Below are 16,745 nucleotides of genomic sequence, written 5' to 3' on the forward strand. Positions count from 1 at the left end.
TCACCCTGTTTTAGTACCCTCTGTTCTTGCCACTATCTGATTATTTTAAATTTGATTATTTTTTCATTGTTTACTTTACCTTATTAGAATATAGTCCCCAAACATACAGGTTCTGTTAACTTTCATTCCCTTGGGATCTCACCTAGTTCCACAGTTTAAAATTAATTCCACCTATACGCTGACAATTCTCAAAATTATACTTCTAACCCAGACTTTTCAAACTCCTAGCCTCAAGTGATCCTCCGGCCTTGGCCTCCCGAAGTGTTGGGATTACAGACATGAGCCACCATGCCCAGCCATTCTAACCCAGACTTCTCTCCTGAATTCTAGACTCACATATATAATGCACACAGACACATACATACACAAACTTCCATTACATATGCATTGCATACATATGTCTCTTTACTACACATCCAAAACCAAATTCTGGACTCTACCTTTTACCCCACCAATCTTACCCATCCAAAACCTTTCCCATCTCAATTCATGGCCAATTCATTCTTAGGCAGTCAGTCATCTTTGACTCCTCTCTTTCTCTCAAACTCTACACCCATTCCCTCAGCACATTATATTGCTTTTGTCTTCAAAATATATACAGAACCTGACCAACTTCTCTTCATCCTCATAGTTAGCATCTTGGTCAAGTCTTCAATAATTCTCACTGTATTATTACAGTAGCCTTCAAACAAGTTCCCCTTCTATCATTTCCCCACCCCGCATTACAATCTATTCTCATATTTCTGAGTGATCTCTTTAAATATAAGGTAAATCAGTTCAAACCCCTGCAATGGCTTTGTTTCACTCAAGAGTAAAAACCGAAATCATTTCTATGGTCTTTTGTTACCTCTGACTTTCTCTCTTGCTACTTCCTCTTTTGCTCACTCTTACTCAAGTCTTCTGTATTTTCTAAATGTTTTCAATAAGACTGTTTATTAACAAAAAGGAAAATTTTAAATTATAAAACTATGAATGAGTAATCTGCCTTTTTACCCCAATGCTTAGTACAGAATTAAATAACAGGGTCAAGTCTTCAGAAGAAAAACAAATTTTATGACAGGAGCTTATAGTGCCTTGAATGCCTATATGCCATGCCTATATGCCTGATGAAGACTTTAAGAAACAGGGTTCTCAAATAAATGGTATGGTGCAGTAGAACAAGCTCTAGTTTTGATATTGAAATAGATTCCTTAAACTTTCCATTACTTACTAATCGTGATACCCTAAGTCAATATTCTTTCTGATTCACAGCTTTCTTATGTGTATAGAGGAAGAGTTTAATCTGTAAAACTTGGTGCTCCACAAGAGAAATACCTATACATAGCTACCAAAAATACATCTAGTAAGGCTGACTTATTCCTAAAAATGTTATTGAATATTCTAGATTAATCTACATATACAACAAGATGACAGAGAAGCACCCAAAATACTACAAATGTTTGAAGCCTGGTTTGAAGACTCAATTTTATACAATTTTCAAAGAAAACATTGGGGAGGCTGGCATGTGTAGCCTAAGAAGCAAACCCAAAACAGAGAGGTGGGGTGGCTCACTCTCTAGGAGCTGCAAGAGCAAAGAAACCACAAACCTAAGGTTTCTAAACAGAATAGATTTCAAATATTCAGACTGTGTGTGTATCTCCAACCAGGTTGGGGTCAGATGGCTCCAGATGACGCGGGGTAGAAATCTGTCAAGGGTTACAAATCTCAGTTAGGACGAATCGCCTAACTGAGAAAGTTAAACACCAGCTTGCAGTTTCGTCTTCACCTTAGTGGGTCGGTTGTAACAATTTTGCCACCCAACCTGAACCACTCACCGGGTCAATGGGGCTGTAAAGCCTTATGAGTTGGGAACAGGAGGCCCAGACCCGACACAGTTCGACAAATCGCTAGGTAGCCATCTGCTCCAGAGACCGTTACTAGGGAAACGAGGTAAGGATCAGGGCTCACCCCATCCTGGCTTTTCCAGCGCAGGCCAAGGCGCTCTGGGGGCGTGGTTACGTGAGTGGCGCACGGAAGGGGCGGGGCAGAGACGCCCGGACCAAGGAACGCGTTACATCCCGCGGCGCATGCGTGCTGTGCAGCGGGGGCTATGGCGGCCGTCAGGGCCCCTCCAGAAGTATTTCTGCGAGAAGCCACTCAACGAAAACTGCGGAGGTTTTCGGAATTGAGAGGTACCGAAGAAGGAACCGGAGTTCTCTTCATCAGTGGAGCGGGAGGGTGCTTTACGGGCCAGGAGATTTGCTGGACTGTTATTTCCTGTCTGCTTCTCACCTGCAGGCTTGGGTCACTGGACCAGGAAGAACTTGCTAATATTCCTTTTGAGTTTTTGATTTTATCATTCTCCTTTCTTTACATTTTGTGTGTTACTTTTAACTTTGTTCCTAGTGCTATAGGTTTCAAAATAAAAGAGGAGGAAGGAGAAGAAAGAAAGTTAACGTGACAGGTGAAGTTAGCTTGTTAATAAAGTCTATTTTAAATAAATCTAAAAGATCTGAAGCATAGAGTTTTGACCCTTAGAAGTGATTGATTTTATCCTTACCCCTACCTACTCACTTACCTACTTCGCCAAGTTGTTGCGTAATGTAAACACTTAATGGGGGGGATATAAAATGAAGGAATTAGGGATTAAAAAATAAAAAGTGGAAGTTTGATATAAAAAAAAGGCTCTGCCACTTGTGATTCCCTATACAATTGTCTAATAAAAGTGGTTATATATTTGATGCAATGACTGCTTAAAAAATACAGGGGCTAATACTTGGATAACAGAAAAATGTTCAGACAATTAGATTCTGGCTGACAAGTCCTATTTGTTAACTAATAAAAACCTTACTCATCTTGTTTATCAATAAATAAGAAATTCTAACTGTTTTCCAAAAGTGCAGTCCGTCTTTTAATGAGTTCATCGAGAAATTGGGGCTTTATTATCAAGAATTTTGTCATATTCTAATAGACAATTAATATGACAAAATTAGAATTTCTCTTATTAGAATGTGAGCTTTCATGGCTTGTTTTAAAGTAGTAAAAAATAAAGTACCTACATTTATAAACACCATTATTGAAGGAATGGATACTTGGATTTAATGTTTCTTAGCTAACAAAGTGTCCCTGAAATATGAGAATTGATTTTCAAAGCTGGAGATTCATTTATTTCTTTGTCTCCTCTTTTTATTTAAGAATTGAGGTAATAATCTTTGACAAGTTAAAATTACCTCTCAATCAAGAAACATATCTCTGAAAATTTCTAAATAAATAGGATTGTAGACCGTAAAAGGAGGGAGTAATCTAAAAGAGAGAGGGGGAAAAAAAAAGTGAGCGATCTCCATTAGAACTATTTTGAATCATACTAATGGACCATTAATTATTCCCTAATTCTCAAATGCAGAAGATACATTTTTGAAGATGATAATAAATATTAACTTTTTTTTCCTTTCCAAATAGATAAACATATAACAGCTAGAGAATTCTGATAATTTTTCTTATTTCCTTGCTTTTTCCAAATAGGCAAACCAGTGGCAGCTGGAGAATTTTGGGACATAGTTGCAATAACAGCAGCTGATGAAAAACAGGAACTTGCTTATAAGCAACAGCTGTCAGTAAAGCTGAAAAGAAAGGAGTTACCCCTTGGAGTTCGATATCACGTTTTTGTTGATCCTGCTGGAGCCAAAATTGGTATGCATTTTGTGGTCAGGTTTATAATCTAGATCCTGAGCAGAATAATCATTGAAGAAAAGCTTTTCTGTGGCTTACAGTTTATAAGCTGCATATCCCCACCCAAGGCCTTTACAAACTTTAAAATTTGAATGTAAATGGACATTTTTTTAAGAAAGATAAAAGTCATAGCAACTGTTCTTACCCCTTGTGATTTACTTTGAATACTTCCAGAATGTTATTTAAAAGATAATTTTATTAGTATTAATAAACTTTAGTCTGATGGTGAATATCCCTTTGGACCTTATCAGTAGGGCCCTTAAGGTCCCTCCCCACCCCACAGTGTCTTCAGAAACTTGCATGAAGAAAGCAAATCAGGCAAAAAAAAGAACACAGTCTAATGGCTTAAATATTATATTTATTTTAAAACCCCAGTTTTGGTCAACTTTGCTCTTTGACTTTCCATTGCAAATAAAAATAGAAGCAATTTTCCTGAAGGCTGTTTTTCTTGTGATACTTAAAACTGAAATCACTTGATAGCAGAGATAGGGTATCGGTATATGACATTAGCATTGGTCTAATTAACCAATGCTGTTTTAATCCTCACAAATACAAAGTCAGTACTTTTATTATTCCCATTATATAGATGAAATCTGAGGCACCGAGACTTAAGTAATTTTCCCAGGATAACTAGTGTGGTGGTTATATTTAAGATGATTTTTGGAAAACCAGGTTCTAAAACTCTTTTTAGAAAGGAAATCCAACTTGTATCTTCAATTATGTCATGTGGGAAAATTATTTAAGTGGACTTTGTAGTTTGTAACTCCATATGAATCTTTATACTTAACAGTCTTCTAGTGTTACACATTGTGTAATTCATCATTCCTTCTGTTTTTGGTACTGTTTGGGAGAGAATATTAGTTCATCATTTATTACTGAGGGCTGCTCTCTGGGTTTCATTACTAATTGTTTATTTGCTACGGGATGTATTTAATTTTATTCTTTTGCCAATACTTTTTGTGTATGTCTCCCTAGTTAATTATACCCCAAAACCGTAGCCTTAAAGTTATAACTTCTAAATTTACCATCATTACAGAGTTTTTTTAGGTTTCTGTGAAATAAACTGTGCTTTTTAACTTTACCTTTAAGGAAATGGAGGATCAACACTTTGTGCCCTTCAATGTTTGGAAAAGCTATATGGAGATAAATGGACTTCTTTTACCATCCTATTAATTCACTCTGGTAAAGTTATACTTTACTAATTTACATTTTCTTTTGAGCATTCTACCTCTGATACCTTAGGGACTTTTTTCTCCCTTGCAAATACTTTACTCTTCTTCTTTTTTTTTTTTTTTTTAATTCTTTGAAGTTACTCTGCTTTGAAAAATATTTCATGCTTGGTGTCATTAGGTGGTAAGTAGCATGGTGATTTTCAGAAAATTTATTATAAAAATTGTAGATCACATATATCATCAACTTTTCATGGATATTGTTTTGTTTTGGTATACATATAGAAAATTATTTTCCTAGCACAGAACTCATTCAAATGTGAACATTTCTCAGGAATGCTTTGGAGGGGATTCTTGCTTCAGGAGAGAGGCTGCTTTAGCAATGTTGTTACTAGACTTTTGCCTAAACTTTCTGTCTTGCATTTTTGTCTGATTATTGGTAGCCAAAGGCTAGAATGCTTAAAAGAATTTTAAAAATTAAAAGAAATAGTGGCAAGGTATGGAGTTGACAAGTAAGTATATGAGGGAGAAATATACACACAAAAGAGGACATTTTAAAACAACAATAGGAAGGACATAATCTCAGAATAATGGATAATTAAATCAAATACATTTAGTTATATGAAAATTTTGGTTACATGAAAACCTCTGTTATTTTTCTCTGTATGCTAGAGGCCTGATGAAAACTTTGTCGTGGACTGACACCAGTCAGGGGACAGGTGTTTTAGAACTCATCTGCATGGCTTCCAAGACACTTTGCAGTTCTTATGATTCATATACAGAACAATGATTTTTTTGTAAAAATGATGTCAAAGTAAAGCATCTAAGTTCTGGTTTTAAGATGAAAAATGTAAAAAAATTCTGATTTATAATTTTATAATTTTATTATTATTACCAGTTTAGTAAAAATTAGAATAGGTAATTCTTAAAGTGCTAAACTTTACTATTGCCTCGTCTTTGGAAAAAGAAAAATAGAGAGTTATCATTAGCTCTCTGTTGAACAGTGTGCAATTGCCAAGTGCTTTCCATGTATTATTGAGCTTATGAAAGCATTTTCAATGCAATACCTTCCAGAGGTGAGTAGTATTCTACGTTTGCTGATTTGGAGTAAATTCAAAGATAAACAGCTAAAATGTGGTGAACCAGGTTTGAACTCATTTTTGTCTGACTCTTTCTATTATGTAAGGCTGCTTCTCACTATAGTTACATAAAAATTATGGAAGATATTTGATGTACTTAAGAGAACATTTTCAAGGAATTAAGAAGTTATAAGGCTCATTTTAGAAGGGAAAAAGATGTTTAAATTAAAAACAAGTATATATTTTAAAATGCTTTTAAATAAATTTACTGTCTTTAATTGTAGATAATAATTTGAGAAATGACACTGCAACTAAAATTTAGTGTTTAATAGATAATTACATATTCATGCGTGGCTTAACAGACATACATTCTGATAAATGCATTGTTAGGTGATTTTGTCCTTGTGTGAACAGGAGAGTACTTGCACAAACATATGTGGTATAGCCAATTGCTCTTAGGCTGCAAACCTGTACAGCATGTTACTGTACTGTAGACAGTTGTAACACAATTATATTTGTGAATCTAAACATATCTAAACATAGAAAAGGTACAGTAAAAATACCATATAAAAGATAAAAAATGTTACATCTATATAGGGCACTTACCATGAATGATGCTTGCAGGACTAGACATTGCTCTGGGTAAGTCAGTAGTGAATGGTGAGTGAATGTGAAGGCCCAGGACATTACATCACTGTAGACTTTATAAACACTATACACTGAGGCTACACTAAATTTATTTCAAAATATTCTCTTTCTTAAATAATAAATTAGTCTTAGCTTACTATAACTTTTTTACTTTATAAACTTTTAATTTTTTTTAAGTTATTAAGTCTTTTGTAATAACACTTAGCCTAAAACACAAATACATTGTACAGCTGTACAAAATATTTTCTTTCTTTATATCCTTAGTTTTTATTTTATTTTTACTTCTTAAACTTTCTGGTTAAAAACTAACACTCAAACATACATTAGCCTAGGCCTACACAGGGTCAGGATCATCAATATCACTGTCTTCCTTCTCCACATCTTGTCCCACTGGACTTTAGGGGCAATAACACACATGGAGTTCTCATCTCCTATGATAACAATGCCTTCTTCTATAATACTTCCCAAAGTACCTACCTGAGGTTGTTTTACAGTTAACTGTTTTTAATAAGTAGAAAGAGTATACTAAAGTAGCAATAAAAAGTATAGCCTAGTAAATATATAAACTAGTAACATAGTCATTTATTATCAAGTATTATATACTAATTATATGTGTGATAGCTTTATATGACTGGGAGTGCAGTAGGTTTGTTTACATCAACATCACTATAAACACAAGATGAGTTACTACAGCTGTGACGTCACTAGGTGACAGGAACTTTTCAGCTCCATTGTAATCTTATGGGACCACCATTATATATGCTGTCCATTGTTGAATGAAACATTGTTATGCAGTATATGACTATTTTGGAATTGGCATATTCATTTTTTGTAACTATGAAGTGGATTCTTAATATAGGAGTCTGACATGGTTGAAATTTACTGTTTAAAATGTAGATGCATGATCATGTTTTAGCCCATCGTCCTTTTTATTTGTTATACATTTGATTCAAAACAATTCACAGGCGGTACAGTATATTAGAATTCGTTCTTAACCTGGAATTTTTAAAACTGCATTATATCAAATGGCTATGAATTTTTAATCTGGATTGCATTATTCTTTACTGAGTTACAGTAACATATTGTATACATTAAATATCTTTAGAGATATTTTGAGTTGTAAATGGTGCCCTTGGGTTTTGAAAATCTTATAAACAATAACACATTTTTTAAATGGCAATTTTGTTTAATTCTATAGGTGGCTACAGTCAACGCCTTCCAAATGCAAGTGCTCTGGGGAAAATTTTCACAGCTTTGCCTCTTGGTAACCCCATTTATCAGATGTTGGAATTAAAACTAGCTATGTACATTGATTTTCCCTCACATATGAATCCTGGGATTCTGGTGACCTGTGCAGATGATATTGAACTTTATAGTATTGGAGAATCTGAGTTTATAAGGTTTGATAAACCTGGCTTTACTGCTTTAGCTCATCCTTCTAGTTTGACTGTAGGTACCACACATGGAGTATTTGTCTTAGATCCTGTTGATTATTTAGAACATAGAGACCTTGAATACAGGTCTTGCTATCGTTTCCTCCATAAACCCAGTATAGAAAAGATGTATCAATTTAATGCTGTGTGTAGACCTGGGGATTTTTGTCAACAGGACTTTGTTGGGGGTGACACTGCCCATCTTAAATTAGACTCTGACTTTGTCTACACAGACAGCCTATTTTACATGGATCATGCATCAGCAAAGAAATTACTTGCTTTTTATGAAAAAATAGGCACACTGAACTGTGAAATAGATGCCTATGGTGACTTTCTGCAGGCTTTAGGACCTGGAGCAACTGTGGAGTACACCAGGAACACATCAAATGTTACCAAAGAAGAGTCAGAGTTGATAGATATGAGGCAGAGAATATTTCATCTTCTTAAAGGAACATCACTAAATGTTGTTGTTCTTAATAACTCCAAATTTTATCACATTGGGACAACTGAAGAATACATGTTTCATTTTACTTCGGATAGCAGTTTAAAGTCAGAGCTTGGCTTACAGTCCATAATTTTTAGCATCTTTCCAGACACATCAGAATGTTCTGATAAAACATCCTGTATCCTTCAAAGTATACTGGATTCAAGATGTTCTCTGGCACCTGGCTCAGTTGTGGAATATTCCAGATTGGAACCTGATGTTACAGTTGGGGAAAATTGCATTATTAGTGGTTCTTATATCATAACAAAAGCTGCCCTGCCTGCATATTCTTTTGTGTGTTCCTTAAGCTTGAAGATGAATGGATGCCTAAAGTATTCAACTATGGCATTTGGAGTGCAAGATGACTTGAAAAAGAATGTTAAAACATTGTCAGATGTAAAGTTACTTCGATTCTTTGGAGTCTGTTTTCTGTCGTGCTTAGATATTTGGAATCTAGAAGTTACAGAGGAACTGTTCTCTGGAAACAAGACATGTCTAAGTTTGTGGACTGCTCGCATTTTCCCAGTTTGTTCTTCTTTGAGTGATTCAGTTACAACATCCGTAAGGATGTTAAATGCTATTCAGAACAAGTCAACATTCAGCCTGAATAGCTATAAGCTGTTGTCCATTGAAGAAATGCTTATCTACAAAGATATAGAAGACATGATAGCTTATAGGGAGCAAATTTTCCTGGAAATTAGTTTAAATAAAAAGCAATTTGATTTAAGGATATCTTAAATATTGTATACTTTGCCTTTCTTTAAGCAGGATTCCAAATACAGTCGTTTTCTGTAGACTTTTTTTTTTTGGATTGTTTCATTGAAGTGAATTAATGAAAATGCATTAACATAATTGCTGTAGCATGTAGCATAACATTAATAACACAAAAATACAAATGAACATTTTTTGATGGAAGAATATTTCAAGACTTTAAGTTCGGAAAAGAGAGACTTTTTTGATGTTTATCACTATTTCAATTTTTTTAATGATGGATTTGTGGAGCATTGTTTTGTTCACATAATAAATACCCTAGTAGTTTAAAAGGAAATTTTCTAAATATACATTAAGAATTTTTCCACCTTCTTTTGGGCTTTGGTTCCAATAAAGTTTTAAGTATTTATTGACAATTATCTCCTTAAATATCATCCTATTTTGATTAATTAATAAAAATGACTTTCTAGGGTCTTCAGAGTACTGTAGGAATACTATAGAAATAGTTTTTCAGAAACTATAGCTGACAAATTCAGGTTAAATCAATGCTTAATGTGATTATTTTAGTTGATAAATAACTACATACAAAGAGCTATAAAATTAATGATAAAAATTTGTATCTCATTTGTTGATCTTATCAAAATAAAACAAAGTATGTATACACTTGAACATGTGTTTGCATATCTTATAAATTTTCCCTGAATCTCTATTCCGTAGGAAAACCAAAACACACACACACAAAACTCAAGTTATGTATGAAGAAGGTGGTAGGAACAATTGAGTTTGTGGACTGCTCGCATTTTCCCAGTTTGTTCTTCTTTGAGTGATTCAGTTACAACATACCTAAACATGTTAAATGCTATTTAGAATAAGTCACCGGTTAGCCTGAATAGCTATAAGCAGCTGTCCATTGAAGAAATGCTTATCTACAAAGATACAGAAGACATGATAGTTTAAAGGGAGCAAAGTTTTCTAGAAATTAGTTTAAAAAGAAATTTAATGAGAAGACTAATTTAATGACACTGTGGACATTACGTTCATCATCTCCTATTAATCCCTCTAACAGAACTGTTAAATTGCCAGATGGACTGATTTAACTTTCCATTTCTTATTTTCTGTCCACACACTGGTGTTACTGAGAAGCAATAATTGACCAAAAGGTAGACAGCAGGAGGAAGGCAGAATAGAAAAACTGACATAATACACACTTGATTAAACAACTTCAAGAAAATAAAAATTGGCTGAAATCCCAAGTTATGTGTTCCTACTTTGATATGAGCATGTAAGTGAAATGTCTTCATATCAAAGTCTAATAATTAAAGATGATATTTGTCAGAGTTTTCTGTTTTAAATTAAGATGAATAAGTTGAAATAAGAACTGGTCTGTGCCACTTATTTGTATATTAACATGTCAATATAAAAATAATTGGTAAACTGGAAGTGACTTGTCTGCAATCCTTCAATTATTGTACATGTATGTGTTTCCTTTTTTCAGGGTTCTTCCCAAGGAAAAAACAAAAGTACAGCAGCAGTTGTTGTTTAACATTTATTGGTTTACTTGCAGAGCTTTCAGAGGATGTTATATATTTGTCATTCATTAAATGTTCAATACTGTAATTTAACCTAATCCGAAGTGCCGTCAGTTATAAGAATCGCCATTATTTTATGTTCCACTAAGAAAGAAAAAACACTACCAATAAAATGACACAGTGCTTTCTTTGTTACTTGAAATATTTATATTCATTGGAGATCTTTTAGAGGCATTTAAATTTAGATTTTTATCAATTAACCCTCTTGCATACACATATAAGGTAACAACAAAATGAAATATTGAGATATCATCAAGACATTTCTAACAGCTTCACATTCTTCCTGACTTTTTGGAAGAGTCAAACTCTTCCGAAACACTTTCATCTCAGCGTTGTTGATATCCTTATGTCCACCCAAGTACTATCTCTGTGCTATCAAAGTTATTGGGAAGGCTGCATTTCCTAAGAGTGTCTTACCGCACTAGCATCTGGATTTTTCACCAAGCTGCAGACCCAGATGCCTGTTCTGCAAGTTTTGATGCTGTTTTACTATTTGACAAAACTCAGTTTCATTTTTGCCTGTTTAATCACATGTCCCTAGAAGGCAGGTAGCTTCTATTCAAAGTCAGAAGGAGATTTCTGACTCATTGATGTCTTATTAACATATCAGTATGAAAATAATTGATAAACCAGAAGTGACTTGTCTGCAATCCTCAACTATGTATGATATATTGATTGTGTGTGTGTGTTTTCTTTTTTCAAGATTCTTCCCGGGAGGAAAATATGTGGTAGCTATTGTTTTATTGTCTAAGATTTATTTACTTGCAGAGCTTTCAGAGGATGTTGTGTGTTTGTCATCCATTAAATGCTCGATACTGTATTTCACCTAATAATAATCCTTCACAATGTGTGGATTCTAATTGCTTTGAAACAGTATCTGTTCAAAGGATTTATCAGTATCTTTGGCTAGCGATGTATTGTTTGATGTGTAGCAGCACATGTGTACTGCCAATAGTGTACATAACTGAAGTGACAGTCACATGCACAGCTATGACCAAGTTCACATATTAGCAGATAACTCCATGACCATTGCTGCCTGGCTAATAGCTGTTATAAAACACTATCAGTTGTAAGGCACATTCTATTTTCAGGGATGTTGAAATGTAGAGAGAAAAGGTGACTTAGGAAATGATTCTAATCTAAGTGTGTGTTTTACTAAAAGGGTCTAGGAAAAAGAAAAAAGCAAGTCATTCTTAAATTCAATTCCTAAGAGTAGTGTACATGATGATGAGAGGAAAAGTATTTTTGATAAGAAATAACTAAATTTTGTGACATTCACAATTTTTCAGCCTTTTCACTTAGCCTCCCGATAAAAATTCAGTTTTTTTCTTTTCTGGATTTTATCAGCAATAAAAAAGTAAGGCCTGCATGTATAACTTTGAAATTAAACATTTTCTCTTGATTTCTAATTTTTATTTTAGAAAATCATAGTATTTAAATCTTACACTCTCAGGTTTATGAAGGCCTTTTATTGTTTGTAACTATATTCCATAAACTTACTGATGAGTTAATTATTGCTAAAAAGGGCATGGAAAAATCCAGCATTTGGTAATAATCTTGTACCATTTATTCTCTAAGCAAAACAGAAAGTAAAGAGTATCACTGTATACTGAGTTGAAATAAAGCTTCAAAAATCCAAATGACACACTGGAAATGGCAAAAAAAAAAAAAGATGGCATGAATTCAGGGTTAAATTCCACAACCTGTGGTGATCTATTTGTCTTCTGTTGTTAAGCAATACTCCCGGTGGTATATTATACCAAATTCAGCAATAGAGCTAAAAATCAACTTTGCCTGCTGCAAAATGTAGGCATGGCTGTCACATGTACAGTTCATTACACAAAATCAGAGACACCATCCACATATACCACGATGCCCTCTGGACTTGAAAAGCTTGAAAGCTCAGAATTAAGGCACTCCAATCTAGTCTAGTTGATGTCTAAGATGGAGAGAAAAAGTGGAAAAGTGTTATTAATATGCTCAAAACTATCTAAAGGATTTCCGATGCTCTTTTTGTTGTTCAGCTGAATAAAACCAAGTCTTTATCTGGGTCAAGAACTAACTTGTTCTTATTAAAGAAAGACCTTTTAAATTTACTTAGTGCAAGAGAAATAATTGAAACAACCATTATCTACTCAGTTTTACTTGAATCTTCTGTGCCTATAAAATTTCCTGTGCCTATTTCTGTCGAGGTTAAGGAACACAACTTCTATTGTTTATATTTAGTGAAACTGTATTATTAATATTCCTTGTATTGAACTTTGTCATGGGTCGGTTTACATTTTCCTTCCCTCCATTACCAATGTGCCAAACTCGATACTAGTGTTCTTCTTGCTCCATTTGCTGATATGCACAGAAATTTCTGATTAGGTTTTTTATATATAGTGAAAGACAAGTTACACCAGTCTGGTTGGAGAGTACCACTTTTGTCCCTGGAAGAGACATGAGCCACAGCAAACCAAACTTGCCATGTCTTTCAAACTTGCCAATTTTGGATCAGGTTAAAATTTGGGGTAAAGGAATAATGAAAGCTGCTGATTTTCTACCACATTTATATTTGGAGGATTGGAGTAGGGAGAGAGAAGATGCCTGTGAATTAGTCACATTATCCACCTGTAAAGCAGCTTGATTATTGACATTTGTGTCTAAGATGTCATCTTAAGGGCATTTTTGTCCATACAACTAAGTGGTTGAAACTGACAGTTAATGTTTTCTTCTGGACTGGTTGGACAAATAGTCTATCTTTTCGAAGCCTCTGGCTGCAGGGATCTCTTAGCCATCTAATGTATAAATTTCAACCATTCAAACAGAGCAATTCATTTCTGATTGCTGCAGACTGGTGCAATCCATCTGCTAGTGTCATTTCCTAGCTATCTGTGCCAGAATTATACTCCTTCAATTGTGCCTCATTGCGTTGCTGAAGTAATCTAAACTGTAATGTCTATATTCTTTGGATACTGTTTTATGATGTGTTACTGATCTGCTTGTTGAATCTCCAGCCTCCTTAACGGCTTTTAACATTTTGCTACAACCAATACCTTGTGGCTAAGGAATCTATGTATGTGAATGATTTTTTTTAATTTCTTTTCTTTACCAGTACCAGTCTTTGCAGAACATTCAGATGGTTCAAGTTAGTTTTAATTTACCACTTCCTTGTAGGAGAGTGCTACATTGCCCAGAATAGAATTAAAGCATTTACATCTTGAGGCAAAAATCTTTTAAAACACAGCTCTGTTAAAATCAAGTTAAGTGTTCGTTTCATTTGCAGGTTGAGAAATGTTGCATTGCTCAATGAAGTTTTACGTGATTGGTTTCTTTCTTATTATTTTTAGCCTTTGGGTTTGAGAGAGTAAATTATATCCACCAATATGCTGTTCTTCAGAGAAGTTTCAAACATTTTTAGTAAAACCTAGAACTAGGAAACTTTTGCTACACAAAGAAATAATCGTGATCATACCAAGTCATGCAGGTGCAAATTTTAAATGTATAGGCACACTGACAAAGTCATAAATTAACTTACAAAATTCAGTATATATCACTGGAATCAATTTTTAATGAAATGTAATAAGAAAGATCACTACTCACTATAATTGCTTAAAGTTGATAGAGCTTCTAATTAGACATTATCCAATCAAACCAAGAGCTGTTTATGGAAGCAAGCCTATGAGAAGGGAGGGAGAAAGTGGAGTTTTAGAGAAATTCTTTTTTACTTTTTACAACTGCTAATGCTTAAATACAAAACAAATATTCGCCATGCTTTCAGTAAGAGACGGAGCAATTTATGAAATTATTCATGTTCCCTGCATCTGCAATTTATATCTCTAGACTATAAACATGCTGTAATTTTCCATAACAAAAATAAAAAGGCAACAACAAAAACAAAAATTCTCTAGTCATATTGTTTCATCAGGATACAGTCTTTTTATATGTTTTATTTATAGTGTTTCTGAAGTTGTCTCTGCTAGCCATCATAATATATCCAGTACTGCCACCTGCTTCATATTACTACTGGAAAAAATTAAATAGGTATCTCCATTTAGAGAGCCCTAATCTTCCCTCTGTTTATCTAGATGATCTTTTCCATCTAGATAAATGACCCAACCATCTACCAGATTGCTCAAGGAAAAAACCTAGAAATCATCCATGTCTCCTCAGATATTTTGCTTCATCTTTTTTATCCAATTCTTCAGAAAGTGCAGTCTATACATTAAAAACACAACCAAAATCCATCTAATTCTCTCAACTCCTACTGAGCTACTACTATTTGCGAAGCTAATGCAGTAGGCTTTATTTTTCAATTACATAACCCTTTCTTATATGCAGTAATATCAAACTGTTATCTGATATTTCTAATTGTGCATGAAGGCAAAGTTGCAGAAAGACTGCAATAGAAATATATTTTAAAACAATGGCATTGAGTTTTATTGGGCATCGAAAGGAAACGCAATATTGTGGCCATCTCAACCTTGCTTCACTGATTCAGTCTGTTTTTATATCCCATTTTGTTCCCATGAAGACTACCTTTTAGGATGATGATTCATACTATAATACTTCCTAACATTCTATAGTTTTTTTTTTTCTTAAGGTTTTGCTGGTGATAGTTTGCAATCTCTTTACCACACACATCATTGTTTTTTGTTGTTTTTATTTTACCTTTTTCATATTTATTATTTGTAATCAGATGTCATCTGAAATTTTGCTTCCCCTTTAGATGTAAGCAACATTGCTCCAGCTCTATTCCAAATGCTGTAGACGTCCAAAACTTTTCCCAAATGTCTGTGAAATTCCTGGAACTCATGTATCTTCACAATATCCTTTGGCTGTAAGCTTCCATTTCTGATGAGTTAGTTCTGTTTGGGTTTGTATGTGATTTTTCTCACAAGTCTATGAGTTAAATGCCTATTTTTCACTTAGTCTCAAATTTTCCTCTTTCCCACACCTACCAAATCACCCCACTCCCTCTAGGAAAAAAAAAAAAAAGCCCTTCTCACACAATTTGTATGTGTAGCAAATTCTCTGACTAATTGGGGCTATGGAGGAAAGGGTAGAAGTTAATAGAAGGACATAAGAGCAATGAAAACACAACATTGAATAATAGTTGTTCTTAGAAATTGTTTGATGTCTCATCACCAAGAATTTCTTCACTATTTTGTTATAATCAAAATTTATCTCTGGCAACTCTTTTTCTCCTTCCCTGACCGACCCCTCTCCCCTCACTGTATATGTGCACACCATCTAGATTATCTCTGGGAACTTGTATGTTTCTCATTCTAATATGTTGCCCAGTTCTGCTCTCTCAAGACCCTATTTCAAACAGTGGGCTGATCTTCGCATATCCAGACTCACCAGGATATTGGACAGAATCAAAGGGCTCTTTATTATCAAGATCCATTTTTATTAGAAGGTTTTAGCTCCTTGTTACACAGCTGCTTTCTTTAACTTTGAAAGTTGGATATAAGGGAGAAGAACAACTCAAAAGTGCCTCTGTTACTAGTGGCTGATTGGTCACAAATCATTTTACAACCCTTTTCTCTGTAGTAGCCTCTGCTGCTTGTTATTGGATGATGATTCCTATAGTGATGGCCGGACCTTAAGCTGAACTTAACACTATGAATAATGTCATATGAAGATAACTTTAGTCCACAAAAACTATGAAAGCTTACTCTTATCAACTGAGTTTGAAACATTTTGTTGCCTACTCCTGTGATGTAAGAATATGCCATAAAACTCTATAGTCTTGTCTCTGTCTTTGCTGCAGTATACCGTGCTCCAGGAAGGATACAATTTCTGAAGTGGGTTCTAGGAATACGCTAGATGATTCCTGAGTTTGCTTATCCTCAAATGAGTATATATTTTGAGTTTTCCAAAACACCATAATTTAAAAATAATGGCCATTGAAATGTGGCAATTTCTTTGTAACTTTA

At 34.3% G+C, this 16,745-nt stretch overlaps 2 protein-coding genes across 4 annotated transcripts in view; one reads left to right on the forward strand and one right to left on the reverse strand.

Annotated features, from left to right (window-relative positions):
• LRRIQ3 (leucine rich repeats and IQ motif containing 3) overlaps nt 1-1,929 on the reverse strand; it is a 134,606-nt gene extending 132,677 nt beyond the window's left edge. Inside the window, exon 1 of the mRNA XM_069478076.1 lies at nt 1,815-1,929. The gene's annotated coding sequence lies outside the window, so the exon portion shown is untranslated. The remainder of the gene's footprint in view (nt 1-1,814) is intronic.
• Nucleotides 1,930-2,089: 160 nt separating this feature from the next.
• FPGT (fucose-1-phosphate guanylyltransferase) lies at nt 2,090-9,514 on the forward strand. Of its 3 annotated transcripts, XM_069478080.1 has the most exons (5): nt 2,090-2,171; nt 3,502-3,669; nt 4,798-4,890; nt 7,803-7,868; nt 8,631-9,514. In XM_069478080.1, the coding sequence occupies exons 1-5, from the start codon at nt 2,090-2,092 to the stop codon at nt 9,257-9,259; spliced, it is 1,038 nt and encodes a 345-aa protein (XP_069334181.1). In that variant the 3' UTR covers nt 9,260-9,514. The 3 variants fall into 3 exon arrangements, with proteins under 3 accessions (XP_069334181.1, XP_069334180.1, XP_069334182.1); XM_069478079.1 differs by having other exon boundaries at nt 7,803-9,514; XM_069478081.1 differs by lacking the exon at nt 7,803-7,868 and having other exon boundaries at nt 8,620-8,836.
• The last annotated feature ends 7,231 nt before the right edge of the window (nt 9,515-16,745 follow it).

Source organism: Eulemur rufifrons, chromosome 8, assembly GCF_041146395.1.
Source record: "Eulemur rufifrons isolate Redbay chromosome 8, OSU_ERuf_1, whole genome shotgun sequence".
NCBI lineage: Eukaryota > Metazoa > Chordata > Mammalia > Primates > Lemuridae > Eulemur > Eulemur rufifrons.